This window comes from Leptonychotes weddellii, chromosome 11 (genome assembly GCF_054177405.1).
Source record: "Leptonychotes weddellii isolate Sample4059 chromosome 11, ASM5417740v2, whole genome shotgun sequence".
In the NCBI taxonomy this organism is placed as follows: domain Eukaryota; kingdom Metazoa; phylum Chordata; class Mammalia; order Carnivora; family Phocidae; genus Leptonychotes; species Leptonychotes weddellii.
Genome location: NC_138379.1, coordinates 90,533,213 through 90,552,684, shown reverse-complemented (window position 1 = coordinate 90,552,684; position 19,472 = coordinate 90,533,213). Strand labels below are relative to the sequence as shown.

Below are 19,472 nucleotides of genomic sequence, written 5' to 3'. Positions count from 1 at the left end.
CTCAGTCGGTTAAGCGTCTGCCTTCAGCTCAGGTCATGATCCCAGGGTCCTGGGATCGAGCCCTGCATCGGGCTCCTTGCTCAGCGGGGGACCCTCCCGCCTGCTTATGCTCTCTCTCAAATAAAAAAAAAAAACTTTAAAAAGATATTATGAATGTAGGAACGAATACTGTTTGTACACACGCATCATAGAATACCAGGTACACTGCAGGTTCTACGGTGAGTTATATTCTCTTCCCCCAGCCAGGGGTTAGTGGTCTGAAGGGCTAAAGCTTGGGGGTTTACGGTGAGTACCTTCTAGGACCATGTGCCTTCGGGAAATCCAAGATTAATATTCATTGCCTGAACAACCTTGTATGGATTATTTCAGCGCCAGGCACTCTGGGCTGGAAATATTAATAGTTAACGCTTTGGCGCCTCCACTGATTCATGCAGTCATTCAACAAACATTTATTGGACGCCTCCGAAGTGCCAGTTCTTACTGACTGAGCTGCCGGACCCCAAGCCGAGCAGTCACAAGCGTCTCCTTCGGGATCGCGGCGCTCCTTGCACACCCGGTCCCCGCATTTGGGGTGGGGGCGAGGCAGGGAAAATATCCGGTCCCGCCAGCAGAGGGCGTGCTCCCGCCCTCTCCGCAGGCTCCGGACCCGCCGAGGCGTCCCGGCTCCCACGCTCGCTCCCGAGCGCGCCCCCGCCCGCCGCGTCACGTGACGCGGCCGCGGAACCTGAGCTGCCGGGCCCAAGCCCAGCTAAATTCGTTGCCGGTGGCCGCCGCGGGTGCAACCACAAAGGCTAATCCGAAAGAGTGCGGCGGCTCGCGGAGTCGATGCTTCCTCTTCCGATTCAGGTCGGCTCCCGCTGCCTCCTCCCCGGTCGCCGCTGCCGCCTCCCCGAGCGTGTGCATAAGCTCTCTGGTGTGGGGAAGCTCCGGTGACCATGTAGCGGGGAAGAGCGAGGAAGCCCCAGGTGCCCGGGACGCGGTCGGCGCTGTCGGCACGCCTCCGCGGCGCCCAGCACACTCCGGTGCGGGCCGGCGGGCCGCTCGGCCCTGCTGGGCAGCCGGGCCTCTGCCTGCGGCCTGGCCCCGAGCGCCACGAAATCTCGCGCCGTCTCGCGAGAGGCGAAGTTGAAGGAACATGGCGACGTCTAATCTGTTAAAGGTAAGACGCTCCGTCCAGCCCGGCTTGGACTCCGCGCCCGCCGCCTCCGGCGCTCCGGGAGAGGCCCGGTTCGGGTTCGGCGGCCAAGTGTGAGAGTGCTCGGGGGCTGTCCGCCGCGGGGGAGCCGGGAGAGGCGGCCGCCGGGGGCCGCAACGCGGGTGTGTGGCCTGGGGGTCGGGAGGCTCCGGCTGGCCGTCGCGCCGGCCGGCCCGCGGTGCGCAGGGCCCGAACGAGCGCAGGCGGCGAGCGCGGCTCGCGGGGGGCCGCCGTGGCCCGGGGCGGCGGGCGCGTGCTGCTGCTGTGCGCCGACCCGCCGGGCCGCGGTGCTCTCGGGGTCTCCGGTGCGGCGGGAGTCCAAGACGCGTGAACGGGAATCCCGAGAAAATGCTGCCCAGTCGGTCCCAACGGCCCGCCCGACCCCCGCCTTCTTGATCTCCGGCGGCCTCGTCCTGGGCGCGGAACTCCGGGTCGGACAGCCGGCGGCGCCTTCCACCCGCTGCGCCTCTGCCCCTGCCCCCGCTGCTGAGCCCCTGCCCTGTTTCCCCTGGGAGACTCCCCGGTAGCCCCAGGGCGGCACTCGGTGCGAGGAGTGCCGCGGACGCGCTCCGCCGAGTTACCGGATCCGAGACGCGGGTTAAAGTTGGTTTCGCATCCGTGGCATGGCGAGGGAGCTGGAGGCCCGGAGGGGCGTCTTCTCTGCGCTCGCAAGGCCGGGGGGAATGAGGAACACATGGCCAGAACATAACGGAAAACGTAGAAATACACTGGAGCCTCGCTTACGTCTTCCTTCCACCACTCACCTGCCTAGCGCGTGGGACTGTCTCATGAAAGGCAGACCAAATTTTACTAATTGAAGAGGCAGTATAAGTATAGCTTCTTTTAAAAGGGGGAGGGGCCTAGAACGAAACTCAGTCCGCCCCTGAGAAGCTGTGTGACTTCGGGCAAGTTTCTTAACTTCTCCGTGCCCAGGTTTCCTAATCAATACTACGGCATCTGTCTCGTAGGAGCGTTGTTAAGGTCGAGCCAGTGTATGTAAAATGCTTAGAACAGCGACTGGCACTGAATCAGTACACGATACACGACTTGTAACCAGAATTACTACTGCGCTGTCTCTCTGAGAAAGCGAATTCGTGGGAATGGAGGGAGCCATCCTGCTCTTGTCTCAGAGCAGGATGGCAAAGTCCTCACAGATTCGAAGGAGAACTGTTCGCCTTCTGAAGACTCCTGTTTGTGCGTCCCACGTGTTTACGTAAGGAGTAGCTGATGTTACTCACTGAAGCGTGTTTAAGAAATAATTGGGTTCCTGGTTCTTTGTGGGTTTTTTTTTTTTTTTTTTTACTTGATTACTTGGATGTAAAGCAAGGTCTTAGTCCCCCAAGAATTCTCTCTCAGAAAAGAGCAAATCACTTTATTCCACTCCCTGCGAAGCCTTACAAAGGATTGTTTGGAGAAGGTGCACGTCTCAAGCTACTTCGGTAAATCCTAGTTGTGCTTACTTTGTGGAGATTATGAATCTGCATACCCAACACACACCTATAGGTTGAGAAAACTGCTTGAATGTATAGGAAATGGGCATTTAGGACTTAGGTTAAAAAGTTCACAAGGATTCAAAAAGTTCTGTGACTCAGACAACTTTTATAAATTAAAGGAAGGTGATAATGCTTTGAAAAACCGGGTAAAATGACTTATTCACTCTAGTGAACATGAAGACAGATGCCAAAGATACACTGGAAAATTTTCAATGAAATTGTTTTATGAAGTGTTGAAAAGGGGGAGAAAGAATTTGTGAATGTTATTTTACATAGTATGTGATTTTAAATACACATAACTAACATCATATAATGGACATTACAAATAGACATTTGATTCTTCTGTCTGTAGCTTCAAAAGTTTACATGTTCAAGTTGGCCAGAAAAATCTTTTTTTTTTTTTTTCTTTCCATATTGGGAGTAGGGAGGGCGCTTGTCTCATGTTCATACTTAAACAAGTAACTAATTAAAAAGTGAAAAGTTTGTCCTCTTGGAGAAATGTAGTGAGACCCTGCCAGGATAGACCCATAAAATAATTCATAGGATCACCTAAATTCAGGTCTGGTGGTGCCTTGAATAAAGATAGAGCCAAGTGGGATGTGGCCAGGTTAGCCTCGTTTGCTCTTTTGACAGGACTAACAGACTGGTTCATAAGATACATGCTTTAGACATTGTGCAAATAGGTTTCACCAGACTATATTTGACAGAATTATCATGTCCTGTGGTCAAAATGGAGAAACGTGGGCTAGATGAAAATACAGTTAGAACTGCATTCATGATCATAAATAGCTGTACCTGAAGAAGGATGAGTGATAAATCATCAACCCGGAAGGGAGGCCTGTAGTGTCCTGCTGAAAAAATAAGTTTTCTTCCTATTCGCCAGTAACTTGGGTGGAGTTTAGTTTATTGAGTTTGTGGATGACGGTTTGGAGGGATAGCTAATACGTTACGAAGGATAAGATTCAGAACTTTGATAGGAAACTTAAAGTCAAAGGGCAAAGCAGTAAAAACCACCTACGTTTTTAATATTGGCATTTGATATAATAATGATTATATTGTCTATTGAAAGCAAGTGGACTATGGCTGGATTTTGGAAATCTAACATGCAAAGATTTGTGTTGTGTATTTTGTCGTAAACAGTTACCAGTGTCTTGGGGGGTTTATATCTCCCAAAACCTTTCAGTATTACTACTTTAAGTTTGTTTTTTTTAACATGTAATTCTGGTTCCTTTGCTTTGGAAGTATCTAGGCCCTGAGTGCTATTTTATTCAGAAAGTTGAGTATCCTACCCCAAATAGCAGTTGTTTAAATCTTATTTTGCCAAGTCTCAACCCCATTTAATTCTTAGCGTATTACTGTATGCAGTTAACTCCTGTGGTCAGTACCACACATTTTTCCAGTTTCCCCTATATTCTGTTTTTCGAGGCACCTGCGGTGTTGCTTCCTGGCTTGTTCTTCAGCCTTCATTTCCCCTCCAGGACCTGCCAGCACATTTCAGGCCCCTTATTCTGGCTTCTATGGAGTAAAAAAGTTCATGTATTTCCTCATATAAAACTTTGGCCCTTTTTCCTCTTGCCATTCATTCCCGAGGTTGTTTGAAAAGCAGCCCCCACTTGCTGCCTTTATAGTTCTTCACCTTCTTGCTTAACTTACTGTGACTCCACTCCCTTTACCCCCACCTATTGACAGAGAAGCTGCCGGTCTCCAGAGCAATGGCGACCTCCTGATTGCCAAATGAGATTTTTCTCCGATATTATTGATGACTATCTCTGCTTCTCTTTTGATTTTTATGCGATTCTCTCCATAGTGTCCTCTGTCTCAGATCACTGGTGTTTTTCACTGACCTCCCTCCTCTCCTCCCTAGTATGATTATTTCTCAGGAGTTAATCTTCAGCCCTATTCTATCTTTGTACTTCTGTTTCTGGGGCAGTCCTAACTCCCATGATTTCACTATTTTTATCTCTTAACTCTGATCTGAGCTCTGGACCAAAACACAGTTCTGACCATATCACTTTCCTGCTCAGATACCTTTGATGGTTCAAATTCTTTGATATCTTTCCAGTTGGGTCTTCTCCCTAATATCTCTCTGTCTGCCTCCCTTGTCCCCTCCTGCTCTCTTCCCTCTCTGTCCCCCTCTCCCTCTCTCTCTCTCTCCCTCATACCCCTACCTCTACCTGGCTGGTTCCCTGTTGGTTCACTAGTATACCACTATTTCAGTATTGGCCTCTTAAAATCCGTTTTTATTAAGACCCAGCCCAGCAGCGGCTCTTTCTGCCCACGGGTCCTGTCCCTGTCAATTCCTCCCCTCTTCTTAGTGCTCCGGAGCACTGCAGCACTTTGTTTTAGCACTTGCTTTATGCCTTACATATTAGTTGCACAGTCTGTTTGCGTATCTGACTCCCTTTCAGGATTGTAAGCTCCACTGTTGCAGCGTCTAGTGCATGATCTGTGCATTGTAGATGCTCACTAAATGAGTGTTGATTGGTTAAAAGGAGGAATTTCTGGTTCTGTTCCCTTCTAATTAGATTTAGAGAGAGGGAGAGAGAAGGAGGTAGAAGTATAAAAACCAATTCATTAGAGAGTCCAAACTTGAAACTGAAATAGGAGGCGTGCTACTGTTCTCAGTGGAAACTTTTTTATTTTTTGAGAGGAAAGAAAATGGAAATAATAAAGGGGTGATTCAGAGTGTCTATAGAATTCATTATTAAAATGATTTCATTAGACACCTGTGTACTAGGCACCACGAATGATACAAGGGTGTAAGACATCTGTCCTCTTTGGGAATTCACCATATGCTACGGGAGGGTAAAAGGTACTAATGATTTTCTCTAAGGCGAGAACTTAAGTAGTGTTGCTAAAGTCTGTGTGGTCCCTCACAGACTGAGGACATCATTTCTGGTGGATTGATCAGGCATTGGAGTTGGATTTTGAAGGGTGGGTAGACTTTTTATAGGTGGTGATTAAGGTAGAATGTGGTGGGAGTGGAGAGGAGATTGGTCGGCTGCCCTGGAAGCAGGACTGCCCGCTGTGTTTCACGCTAGTGATTCTTTAATTTCTCTTTGAACGTAAGTGAAAGCCTTACTGTGGAACCTGCCTTGTCAGTTTTCATTGAGTTGGGAACTGCCCTTCCAGATGGGCATGTGAGAGGCACATGATCCTTAGGGCCGCCTGCCCTCCCTCCAGTGTCCCATCCTTGAGACACGGTTACATTTGACACAGCCTAGGGAGAAAAGGAACTCGGGGTTATGTATGTTCGTGGACTAAATCAGTTACTACAAGTCTGTGATAAATGGCAGTGTGAGCATTGTTCACGTTCTATGAAAATAAATGAGCAATTACCATAATCTGGAGGTGATATATATTAATGCTACTGACAGGAAGTGACAGTTTAGGATAAACTTTGAGAGATGAGTCATTTATCAGTGGATTAGAAAAGGGAAATTTTAGACTGCAGGAGGGTATCAAGAGGATGCTAGAGATCCATCCAGGGGGCAGAGAAGAAGGGTGGAGAAGAGAGAGAGACAAAGACAGGTGTTTCTGGAAATTTTTCTTTTTTAAAGATTTTATTTATTTGACAGAGCGAGAGCGGGAACACAGGCAGGGGGAGTGGGGAGAGGGAGAAGCAGGCTTCGCGATGTGCAAGGAGCCCGATGCGGGGCTCGACCCCAGCACCCTGGGGTCATGACCTGAGCCAAAGGCAGACGCTTAATGGCTGAGCCACCCAGGCGCCCCAAGACAGTTGTTTCTTATTGGACGTTTTGCTAGGTGTCCTGGTGAACCCAGTTGTGTCACAGAAGGCCATCTGACTCGTGCCTTGGTATAGTGGGTGTAGAGTGAATTGGTGCCTGATGGACTCTGTACACAAGTATACAAGTGACAGCTCTGGTTAAAACACTGGTCATGAAACATGTAGTACAGGCAGTATCAGGGATATTTGGTCTTTGTAATGGGGTTTGTTCATTCCCCAAAATGTAGGCACTTACTCTGTGCTGGATACTATTCTAAGTGTGATACAGTAGTGAATATGACAGACAAGTCCCTAGTCTTTGGGGCTTACATTCAAACGTGTGAATACTGACACCAAAGAAGTAACACATTGGGTAGTTTTTGTAGAAACGAGAGCTATGATGGAAACAGTGTTCAGAAGATGGGGGCACTCTTTTACTTATTTACAACAAAATAATTATATCTTTTTCCCCTAAATACTGCTTTCAACTATGTTCTGTTGAATTTTCCTTCCTTGCCACTTGATGACATTTCAATCCCATCTCCTAGCTTTCTGGTTTTTTTAAAAAGTCCTGTTAGTCTAAATTAAAAATTTCGATCTCAAAGCCAAATTAAATCTATGTGATTAAACCCTTGGCTTCAGATGTGCAGAGAGGAATGGGGGAAAGGCAGTTTTCTTAGGTTGGTTTAGGAAGGCCTCTGGGAGATGACATTGACGCTAGACTTGAATGATCTGCATTCTATTCTAAGCAAAGATCTTGAGGTGCTGTGGTGAGCTTGGCTTATTTGAGGAACACATTTAAAAGGGTGGTATGGCTGGAACATAGTGAGAATTGCCAGGATTCAAATATATACTGGAGTTTTGTGGTTCTTTTGGTTAATGGGGATTGCAGATGTGGTTTTAAAATCACATAACTGGGAGTGCTGGTGGCTCATAGACCATACAGGAACCCACACATTCAAATAGCCTCATGATTTACACAGAAGACCTGAAATACACAAATTGAATTCCTTTTGTAAAGTAATTAGAATGCCATCATTGGATATAATTCAGAATCAATAGGATAGGAACTTCACAGAGGGAACAAATACAAATCTTAAATCAAATAACCTCCCTGTGTCATAGTCAGAATGTTACGGGCATGAAAGTGTGCAGGGGAAGTAATTGCTACTATTGGTGTCCATGTCATTATTTCTGGTCTTCCCTCAACTTGTCCTTTAACTTTTCTTGCACCTTTGTCATCACGAGGATATTACAAGAACAACAAAGAGAAACAAGCATGCATTAGGAAGAAAGCAAATTACAGAAGAAGAGTTTAATTTTTTGTCATGTGTTTGGGGTGAGGGAGATGTTCTAGGGCAGTAATAATAACTAAATTCTGTTTTCTTCCAAATGCAACTTTTTTTTTAGGATTGTCTGTTTTTTTTTTGTCATCTCTACACCCACTGTGGGGCTTGAACTCACAACCCCGAGATCAAGAGTCACACGCTCCATTGACTGAGCCAGCCAGGCGCCCCCAAATGCAACATTTGATATCATTATAAATTGTGGTCATAGGATTGCTTCTACAGTTTGATGGCACTTGTATGTAGGGATTTCTGGACATTTCAGGGCAAACCAGTTGTGTTATTTTGTTGTAAAGTGAGTAATTTAAAAATGATTCTGAGTACATTTTGCAAGCTAGTGGACTTTTCTGTTTTTGTTCACTCTCCTGTGTTAAGCATTACTTTTTTTTTTTTAAAGATTTTATTTATTTATTTGAGAGAGAGAGAATGAGAGAACACATGAGAGGGGGGAGGGTCAGAGGGAGAAGCAGACTCCCTGCCGAGCAGGGAGCCTGATGCGGGACTCGATCCTGGGACTCCAGGATCATGACCTGAGCTGAAGGCAGTCGCTTAACCAACTGAGCCACCCAGGCGCCCCAAGCATTACTACTTTTTTAGTATGTTTTATATGTGCACACAAGGAATTACGTACCTACCTTTTTCTTGGGATTAAATAAAATGGAATTGTTGCAGATGAATTCATTGTTTAAAAAACTACTCTTGAATTTCAGTAGGAAGTGTGCAGAACTTTTTAAATAACATATTCTAGAAAGATCTATATGGCATTTTTCATTACTGCCCTGTAACAAACTTTTCTTCTGTAGTTTGCTTTCCTCCTAATGCATGCTTGTTTTTCTTTGAAACAATCACCATGGCTATAGATAAGAGATTGTAGGATTTGACTGTCAGTTTGTTTTAGAACTGATTATTCCATTAGGGGATACTTTTTTAGATATAGCTGAATGTACTTTATTGGTTCTGGGTAACCAACATATTATATTAAGAGATCCTGATTTCTTTATATTGATTAGAGTAAGAAAGGGAGCTAAGCCTTTGTTCACCTATTTTTCTTTCTTTGATCTTTTTTTTCTTACTGTTTTCATCCTATCTCTCCTCTCTTTCTGAGAAACTTGACACTGATTTTTTTTTTTTTTCCTCAGCCTTGTGGGGGAGACATTAAGTAAAGAACAATTTAGTAGTAAGTATACTTTTATCTTATTTAAAGAGGAACAGTGAACACAGGAAAAAAGAAGAGAGGCCAAGAGTTAGAACTTCAGCATTTGCTTTTATTGGACAGTACATCCCAAACTGAACTTACCACTTCTTCCAAATCTTTCAGCTCAAATGTACTCCTCCCCTGGCATTTCTTCTATGGTCGGCGCTCTGTCAGTTACTCAGTTCAGAAGTCTGAGAGCCGTGTTGCATTATCCAATAGGCAAAACAAACACATATTTAAGGTATCCTACTCCCATTAAAAAAAAAATGAGAAAAAAATGTGTGGGTTATGTATGTTTTTTTTTTTTTTAAAGAAGATGTTTTGGACCTCTAATATATATTTTAGAACTTAGTATCCTTTGTATTTTGAATTATATTGGGGAGTACCAGTGAGGGAGCTACTCATCAGTCATTTGAGAGCTTAGGGCCTTAATACTGCTTTTGTTGAGTCATTTTCAACTTTCTCTCATTCCTACGTCTACCTACCACCAAATCCTGTCACTGTAGGAGAATTAGAAGCAATAGTAGTTACAGTAGGAGTCCCTAATAAAGATAGCCAGCACTTTATTTCATCCACGTTTAATTATTTCATCCACGTCTCTCAACATTTTACATGTCTTATTAAATCCTGTAACAACCCTTGCACATAGATAACTTTGTTAAATCCATTTTACTTAGATGAAACTGAAGCACAGAGAGTTTATTTATTTATTTTATTTATTTATTTATTTTTAAAGATTTTATTTATTTATTTGAGACAGAATGAGAGAGAGAGAGAGCACATGAGAGGGGGGAGGGTCAGAGGGAGACGCAGGCTCCCTGCCGAGCAGGGAGCCCGATGCGGGACTCGATCCAGGGACTCCAGGATCATGACCTGAGCCGAAGGCAGTCGCTTAACCAACTGAGCCACCCAGGCGCCCAAGCACAGAGAGTTTAAGTAACATACTCAAGGTCACACAGTTGGTAAATGGCTAAGTCATAATTCTTTCCTCACAAAACCGCTTCATGGACATCGCACCATAGCATTGTCTCCGTGTAGGGCTTCATCATGTATTGCTTATATGCACTGTTGTGGAGGCTTCCTGTTAGACTGTTCTAGTTTTTCCTTCAGTGAATTTATAGATGATCATTTAGGAGTTAAATGTAACCATGCCAATAGCCAGTGGCTGTGTTTCCCCCCCATCCAAAGAATTTTTATTTAATATGTTGTAATCTGTTACTGTCATTTATTTTGCTTAGATTAAATACTTTCTTACTTTCTGACGCAAAAAGGTGTTCCAGGATCGTCTCTGCCCCAACTTTGGAATTAACATTTTTCTCTAAGGAACCTTTTCATGGACCTTTCCAATTTACTATTGGGAAATCAGGATCTGGATGCTAGGTATGCTAATTGCTATTGGGATGTTGCTCCTCCCAGGCCCTCCCATTGGGCTGAGCTAGGACACACATGCACCCACGTGCATGCGCACACATACACAGCCTGTGCTGATTTCTGTATATTATCGAAACCAGTGAGCTCACCCCGGTCCTCCCAATTCCAATAAACTCATTTCTATCCTTTTCCCTTTCCATATAAAGTGACTTCTTTCTCTGACAGTGAGAAATCTCATTGACACTGGCTTTCGGACTGAGTTATTCAGGAAGGAAGGAAGGAAGGGAGGAAGCTATTAACAACATTTTTAATATGTGTGGATATAAAATTAGCTATAAATTCCTTAAACTCAGAGTTCTTTAACAATTAAAAGATAGTTACCAATTAAATACAACACTAAAAACTCAGTAATATTTAAATGAACAACACTAGCATGACAATTTTTAAAGCAAGATTTATTGAAATATGACCTATATACAGAAATGCCTATAAATCATAAATGTATAGCTGGATACATTTTTATATACATACCTGTATAATCAACGCCCATATCTAGAAATAGAATATTAACAGTACCCCTGAAAGCTCCCTCTCTCTTGCCCTGTCCTAGTCTCTAATTTGGAACCCCCGCCCCAGGGTAATCACTATGCTGACTTCTAATAACTGTAGATGTACTTTGTTCATGAACTAGTGTGTACTCTTGGGACTTTTTTTGCTCAACATTATGTCTGTGAGGTTCCTCTATATTATATGTTAAATTTTTGTTGCTGAATAGTATGCCACTATTATGAATATTTCACAGTTTATTCATCCTATTGTTGATGGACATTTGGGTTGTTAATAGTTTTTCACTACTGAGAATAGAGATATGATGTACTTTTTTGTACAGGTCTTTGGTAGATGTATGTATGCAGCTCAATTGGAAGTATACCCAGAAGTGAAATTGGTGTGTCACATATTATACATATATTTAGCTTTCATGATCCTGCTAAGTAGTTTCCTAAGATAGTAGTACCAGTTTACACTCACCAGAAGGATGAGAGTTCTGGTTTCTCTAAATTTTCTCTAATATTTGGTATTGTCATTCTTTTCTATTTTAGCCTTTTTGGTGGTGTGTAGTGTTATTTCATTGGGGTTTTAATATGTATTTCCCTGATGATTAATGACGAGGGGTGCTTTTTCATATGGTTATTGGCCATTTAGATATTGGCGTTGTAGAGGGTCTGTTCAAGTGTTGTGCCGGGGATTGGATTGGATTTTTTTTCCTCTCTTAACTGATTCTTACGAACCTCTGTATGTTTTGGAGAAGAGCCCTTCTTGGATATATGTATTAAAATAACTTCTTCCACTCTGTGGGTAGCTTTTTCACCTCCTTAATGGTATCTCTTAAGGAACAAAAGTTCTTATTTTTAATATTGTACAATTTATGGCTAGTGATGGGTTGTAAGTCATACAAATGATCCAGACCCTACTTGTGTTAATAGCTTATTTAGCTTTTTAAAACAAAAACAAAATTAAGAATTTATTGTTATACTTTTGAGCCTCAAAAATATATCCTGGGACCCTTCCAGGAGTCCCTTAACCACAATTTAAGAAATACTATATTAGAATGTGAGTTCCTTTGAAGACTTTTCATTTGTAAGTCCAATGATTAGCATAATTCTTCAAGTACATTAGGCACTCAAATTATTTGTTGAATGAATAAATGGAACAAATGAATGATGAAACCCCCCAAATAAGTTACTTTTACCAGTACTGTTACTTTTGATGTTTTTTTTCCTTAAAATTAGTTGTTTGGGTTTCTAAAAATTTAAGCACTATCAGAATTTGTATAAAATTTTTTTTTCTCTATAAAAGAAACATAAAGGTTTAAAGGGAAGTGTAGTTTGAAATTTCTCATTTCATTGGAAAAAGATGTTTAGCTTTTTGGAGAAGTGTTTTCTTCTGCACCATGTTTAAAGATAAATACGTCTTTCATATAGTGGTGCTTCTGCCTTGTGGTTTTTAGATAATTGCCACTGAATTTTTATAATCATAGATTTTTTTTTTTCCTGCAATTTTTTTTTTTAAGTGAAATTAAGTCAGGGGTTGGATTCTGGCCCATAGGTTGCAAGTCCTTCCATTACTCATTCAGGAAAGACCCAGGGAGTAGGTAAGAATAAGGCTCTAACAGGGGAACCTGGCTGGCTCATTCAGAAGAGCATGTGACTCTTGATCCTCAGGGTCATGAGTTCAAGCCCCGTATTGGATGTAGAGATTACTTAAAAAAATAATAAAACCTTAAAAAAAAAAGAAAAAAAGAATGAGGCTCTAACCGAACTAAACTGCTTGGATTTGAACCCCAGCTCTGCATTATTGTCTATAATCTTAGGGAAATAACCTAACCTAATCTCAGGGTATAGTGTACAGTTTTTTCCATCTATAAAGTGAGAATAATAATATCACCAAACACAGAGGGTAGTTTTAAAGATTAAATGAATTAATACTTGTAAATATTTAAAACCATACCGGACACGTAATTAGTAGTCAGATATTATAAAGTAAAATGATCAAAATTGATGGAATGAGCTACATTGAAGATTATACTGAACTTAAATAATAGAAGTTATAAATAGCTGAACTCAAATTTATTTAGTGTTATTGGATATTCAGACTACCCATCGAAATGTAAAGGAAGCTATTTAGAGATAAGCAAAAGGAAATTCTCTTTTGTATCACATGTAAAAATTTTATTGACTGTAACCCCAAATTAGTTAAGTGCCATATATTTGCAATGAAAGAAATAGTACAAAATATTGTAAGGGAATGATTAAACAAAAACAATAAAAATATAATGAGAAGTTTTTTAAATTTCACCCTTCTGTAGTGTCAGTGTTGAGCATCCTACTCTGATTACCTTCTGTCTTTCTAACTCATTTTAATGTTCTTAGTCCGGTAATCTAGCTCCACTAAGGCCTTTTTAATTCATTGATTCTACCACCTTATTGTATAATGTCTGAGATCTGTGAGTTGATAGTTTTTATCAAATTAGGAAACATTTTGGTTTCTATTTCTTCAGATAACCACCCCCCCCACCTCAAGACTCTGGTTATATGTAAGTTAGGTCATTTGATGTTGTTCCATAGCTCCCTGATAATCATTTTTAGAAATTTTTTGTTTCTGTGATGTTCATGCTTTCCTCTATCTTCTTGAACTTGTGAAGTATATAATAGCTGGTTTAACATCATGCTCTACTGAAACTATCATTCATGTCATTTTGGGGCAGTTTCTGTTGATGGGTTTTTCTCTTGATGATGGGTTATATTTTCCTTCTTTGCCTGTTTGGTAATTTTTGATTGGATGCTAGACATTGTGAGTTTTATGTTTTGGGGCCTGAGTTTTTCAAATATCCTTTAAATGTTTCTGGATTTTGCTTTGACACAATTAAGTTACTTGGAATCAGCTTGATCTTTTTGAAGCTTGCTTTTGAGTTTTGTTAGAGTGGGTCTGGAACAACATTCAGAGTAGGAGTACTTTGGCTCCGCTATGGATGCAGTGCGTTTCTGAGGACTCTCCCTAGTGTTAAGGAGCATTTCTGCCCTGGCTGGTAGGAGCACAAACTGTTCTTAGCCCTTTATGAGCCCTGCTGATTGTTCTGTCTACTCCTTTCTAATGGACCTTTCCCCAGTCTCTGATAGTTTTCTCACATGCTTGTGCAAGTCAGAATTCAGTCAAGGGCTTAAGGTGACCTCTCTGTATATGTCTAGTACAGCTCTCTTTTTTCTGTCTGCATCACAAATTTTTGTCACCTTGTCCTCTCTAAACTCTGGCTCCTAAGTAAAACGTCCAGGCTGTTTGGATTCCCTGCTTGTGTTAAGGCTTGGAAACTCTCTCTAGGCAATATGTTGGGCGTCTGTAGGGCTCGCCTATGATGGTTTTCTCAGGAAGTACTGTCTTGTACTGCCCTGTGGCTCTCTAGTTGTTGAGGCAGGAGGGGGAAATCTGGCTGTTATTATTCCATTGTGGTTGGAAGCAGAAGTCTGTCTCTTATCCCGATGTCCTTTCTCTCAGTTTTACGGGCATTTATTCTCTGTTCAGTCATTATAATCACTCCCTTGAATACACTTTGACTCCCCTGCTTCTCTCTCATTTCATTTGGGAAAACCACAACCCTGGTTAAATCATCTCTCCACCTTTCAGTGCCAGCACGTGTGTGAATGTTGCAGGCAAAAAAGACACATCTGTGCTGTTTTCACTTTAAATCCATGACCAGAGTCTGTAAGTGAGCGCAGTCACACTACCATAGCCATTTATTCTACTTCCCTAGATATCTGTTTCATATCTTTTCTCTCAAAATTCTAGCACCTCCTGCCCCATCTTCCAAGGCATTTTCCTTTTTTCTACATCACTGAGAAATTGAAGCAATCAGAAATGAAGTTTGCAGAGTGGCACTTACATCATCTCCCCTCCTACCAGCATCGGCATGTGTGCTCTGCCTCCCCTCTCAGTGAAGAGTCCTTTCCGCCCCTCTGTATTCTAGGCCCCTTTCTCTCTTGCCTACCAGGGCAAATTAAATTTAAATTCAAATTCTCCAGCAGTTTCCCTCCTTTTCTCCCACATCATCCATAGTATATCCTAGAAGGTGCCCATCAGTATAAAAACCATACTGTATTTATCCCATCATAAAAAAATTTTTTTGACTCCCTCACCCCGTATTAGCTCCCATGCCATTTCTGTGCTCTCGTACAACGAAAGTGCCAAGAGTTGTCTGTACTTTTCCGGTTTTTTCCCTTCTTTTTCTCTCTTAATTCCACTCCAGTCAGGCTTTTGTCCTTAGCGCTCTTTGAAATGTTCTTCTATGATTAATGTGAAGTCTCTGACTTCCATGTTGCTATTTCAGTAGTCCTCCTGCATAATCTTTCAGGAGCACGCGCTGCACGTGATCACTCCCCCTTTCTTGACACGCTTTACTCCTTTGGTTTCCAGGATACCAGAGTCTTAATTTTCGTGCCACCTCTGTGGTTGCTCCTTCTGTCTCTTTTCCTGGTTCTTACTCTTCTTCCCACCTCTTAATGTTGGATGCCTAAGGCCGCAGGCCTGGGTCCTCTTCTCTCTTAACGTTCACTGCCTTGGTTCAGTAACAAGTTTAAAAACCCATCTGCACTCCAGTGACTTCCGTATTTTAATTTCCTGACCAGACCTTTCTCTTTTAATTGTAGAGTTGCTTATGAAGCTGTGTATTGAACATCTTCAAGGGGCTGTTGAGTAGATGTGTCAGACGCAGCCCATCGGAAACCGGATGCCAGGGCTTTGCTTCTGAGCCTGTTCCGTGGGCAGTGTTTGCTGTTCCAGTTGATGGCAGTGCCATGCTTCTTGCACATGTCAAATGACAACGAAAACAGTGCAGTAACGAGTTTGATGTCCTTGACTTGGGGGAAGATGATCCATGGGTTGAGGGAGTGCAGTGCCTAACAACCTGGGGAGAGAGTACTCTTCCTGAAGGATTTGAGGCAAGGGCAAGGTTTGTAGAATGTTAGAAGAGGTGGTACAGAAACAGGGCCTGATTGGTTAGGACATTGGAGATTTCCTTATGAGGCGAGCAGGCTCTCTTCTCAAGGGTAAAACATGCTAACTAAAGCTGAGTTGGAGGACTGTGATTGGTGTTGGGTTTCCTTGGCAGTGAGGTTTTTCCCACAAGTGCAGGCTGACTTAGGTTTCGATTTGTGACATGGGCAGGGCTCCTGGAGTGGACTTCATTTTGTGGGTCTTGATAGATCAGACAAAAGCCTTAGAGTCCTGCTTTACTCCGTTCTCTCATCCCAGATGCATACTGTTGGGAAATCCTACTTAGTGCCACCTTTAAAACATAAAATGTAGCTACTGCTCCCTACTTCCGTTGCTGCTGTACTGATCCAAGTCGCTGTCACCTCTTACCTTGCCTCCTAAACTCATACTCAGCTTTAGCTCTTGTCCCTTACAATGTATTTCTAACATTGCAATCAGGAAGGTTTTTAGATGTAAATCAGTCATGTCACTGCTTGCTCAGAACCCTCTAGTTGTTTCTCATATCACTTTTAATAGAAGCCACAGTCTTTATAATGGTCTTCAAGGCCCTGCAAGATCCAGACCTTTTTTGCTTTCCCTGACTTCCTCTGTTCTTTCGTCTATCCTTACTCTGCTCTACCTTGAATACATCGAGTATGCTTCTACTTTAGGGTCTTTCCAGTGGCTGCTTCCTCTGCCTGCAGTGCTCCTCCCTCACGACCAGCTCCCCACTGGCCTCCCCAGAGCCCGTGTGTTTGAGAAGAAGAAAGCCTGTGAGGGCATTAGTTGGGCTGAAAGGAGCGAAGGACAGAGGGGCAGGGGTACGGCAGATGTTGAAGTCTTGGTGAAAAAGAGCCAGTGGGCGAGACAATCCTAGATATACTAGCAATTGGTGAGTTCAGCCTACTGTTATATTATGAGTAATAATGAGAGAAAGCAAAAGAGACTTTGTAGCAAGTTAACAGAGATGAGGGGGTCTTCAGTTAGCCAATGGAAATGTTCATAAATCGGGGTTCATAATTTGAAGGTCCCTTCACATATTGATAAGGTACACTCTTTCGTAGATAGTAGATTTGGTGTTCTGCTGCTTAGTTATGATTTAATGTTACGCTCTTCAGTTTAACAGAGAATAGGCCAAATAATTGCTTGAGCATTATTTTTTGACTCGAAAAGATTAAGAGAAAACATTCAGTTATTGAATTCCTCCTTTAATTCAGTATTAGGGGAAAATGTTTCTGAAGTTAGTCTTGTATATTTCATCAAACAGAAGAACCAAAATGTGTTTCCTGTTATTTTGCCATAGGTAATAGGTTTCAGAGTCTAACCAGTATTTAATTTACCTCAAACACCTGTTTACTCCAGTCCTTTGTACCTTTTTGATTTTTAATTGCAGGATTTATACTATGTTTAATTTTATGAATTGCCAGAATTGCTAAGGGAAATAGACTTAGTTGATGTTGTAAAGTATTCTCTAATTAAGGGTTTATATAATGATTCTCCATGTCATAGTCAAGAAAACTTTCTATGGTTCTTTCAAATTTGTTTATTTGCATGCTCCTCCCTCAGAGGGAACAGTAGAAAAAGTGAAGCCAGCCATAAGGTTAGTACACAAATTTTATGCCGTAGAATTACACATCTGATTCTGAATTTCTCCATAGCCAACACTTAAGAGCAAAGTTACCTACATGATTCACTGAAGTCTATAAGGTAAAAATGAACTAGTTGTTCGGGGGAAAGCACAGCTAATCCCAGTACAAAATTTTGAATGAATATCACTCGTGGGTGCTTATAATAAGAATGTTGTGATTAAAAAAGGTACTTGGGGCAAGACAGTACAGTCACTTTTAGGATCATCAGTGTTCATGGATATAGGAGGTGAGCATGATCTGGCTGTGACATCTGTCACCTCATTGATCAGCAGGGTTGATTTGGCTGATCTGGCTGACTAGGCGGGTGTCCCCTCCTTCCCTCACCACTTGGTGTGTGCTCCTCCCGAAGCTGCAAGCTTGGTTAAAGAGGATGACTCTCCCCAATAGAGGATGACCGTTCTTTGGTCATGGGTATATGAATAGCTATACTCCCCTGCTAAAACCTCCGAACAAGCTCTCAGGGTACATTTGTAGGAGAGTGTAGGGTAGTCAAGCTTGCAAGACTCCAGACATCCAAATGCAGCCCTGCATGTGACCGTTTGCCTTTCTTAAGAAGTTTAAAAGAAAAGAAAAAAGAAAAACACCAGTTTCCATGGACGTAAGATGCATCACTTGCTTTCACAAGAGTTTGTTAGTCATTGGTTCTTAACCTGTTTTTGGTCATAGATCCTCTAACATTTTTATGTAGTTTTATCATGAATTTACTAAATATGCTGATTCTGAACTCAAGAGATTCTGATCCCAGTAGGTCTGAGTTAAGTTTTAGAAACTTATATGTGGGGGCGCCTGGGTGGCTCAGATGGTTAAGCGTCTGCCTTCGGCTCAGGTCATGATCCCAGAGTCCTGGGATCGATCCCTGCATCAGCTCTCTGCTCGGTAGGGAGTCTTCTTCTCCCTCTCCCTCTGCTGCTCCCCCTGCTTGTGCTCTTTCTCTCTGTCAAATAAACAAAATCTTAAAAAAAAGAAAAGAAAGAAAGAAAGAAACTTGTATGTGAAACTGCCGCACTAGGTGATTCTGAGGTGGGTTCTTGTTAGCCCGCATGTTTAGAGACCTCTTCTGGGTTATAATTTTAGGGAGTTTGCAGATTCCAGGTAGTTAGTCTAGAACCTTATCTGATACGAGTGAGCAGCATCTTTAAGAATGTTATATAGTAAAAACAATAATGAGTTCCGTAGGTGTGTTTGGAAATTTCTCATAAGCATGTTAGGAAGTGAATGACTTGTGTGGACATTTATTGGTGAAAGCAAGTCACGTGGCCCCGGTAGTAATTACTGAACACATATGCTCTCTCTTTCTCTTTAGTAATGTAATGAATTGATGACCTCTTCTTCTTAATATTCAACCACTTCACATTCGTGGGATAAACCATGTGTGATTATGAAATATCATTCTTTTGATATGCCACTTGTTTAATTTGCTAATATTTATTTAAGATTTTCTCACCTACGTCCTTGTTGAATTTGTCTAGAGTTTCCATTTCCTGTGCTTTTCTCACCAGTTTGGTATCAGGGTTTTGTTAGTATTAAAAAGGGGGATGGGTATTTTTCTGTTTTGTTGTTGTTTTTTGTCTTTTCTCAGTTTTCAGAGTTTATATAGAATCTCAGTATACTTTTTGTGTGGAATTTAGGGCAACTATAAAATTAGAAGGCACAGTCTTTATACACAAGATCCCCCTCACTTCTCATACCAGCTACAAGTTTGGAGGGTTCCCAAAACCACCCTGAGGTTCAATAATTCATTAGAAAGACTCATAGATCATGGTATGGCTTATTTTGGAGAAAGGATACAATTAAGATCTGCCAAAGAAAGAGGGCAGAGTGTAGGAGGTTTCCAAACACAGAGCTTTCCTTGTCCTCTCCGCTATAGTCAGATCGCGTATCTCTCTTGGTCTTACTGTGTGACCGTGTGTATGGAGTACTGCTAGCCAGAGAAGCTCACCCAGGCTTTAGCATCTAGAGTTTGTTTTAGATTT

General features: G+C 42.3%; 1 protein-coding gene across 2 annotated transcripts in view; it reads left to right on the top strand.

Annotated features, from left to right (window-relative positions):
* The first annotated feature begins 1,033 nt into the window (after positions 1 to 1,033).
* Positions 1,034 to 19,472, top strand: part of CUL5 (cullin 5) — an 88,780-nt gene continuing 70,341 nt past the window's right edge. The window contains exon 1 of one of the 2 annotated variants that reach the window (XM_081799550.1): positions 1,034 to 1,159. In XM_081799550.1, the coding sequence (XP_081655676.1) occupies positions 1,136 to 1,159 (24 nt within the window). In that variant the 5' untranslated portion in view covers positions 1,034 to 1,135. The remainder of the gene's footprint in view (positions 1,160 to 19,472) is intronic. The other variant, XM_081799551.1, reaches the window with a different exon arrangement.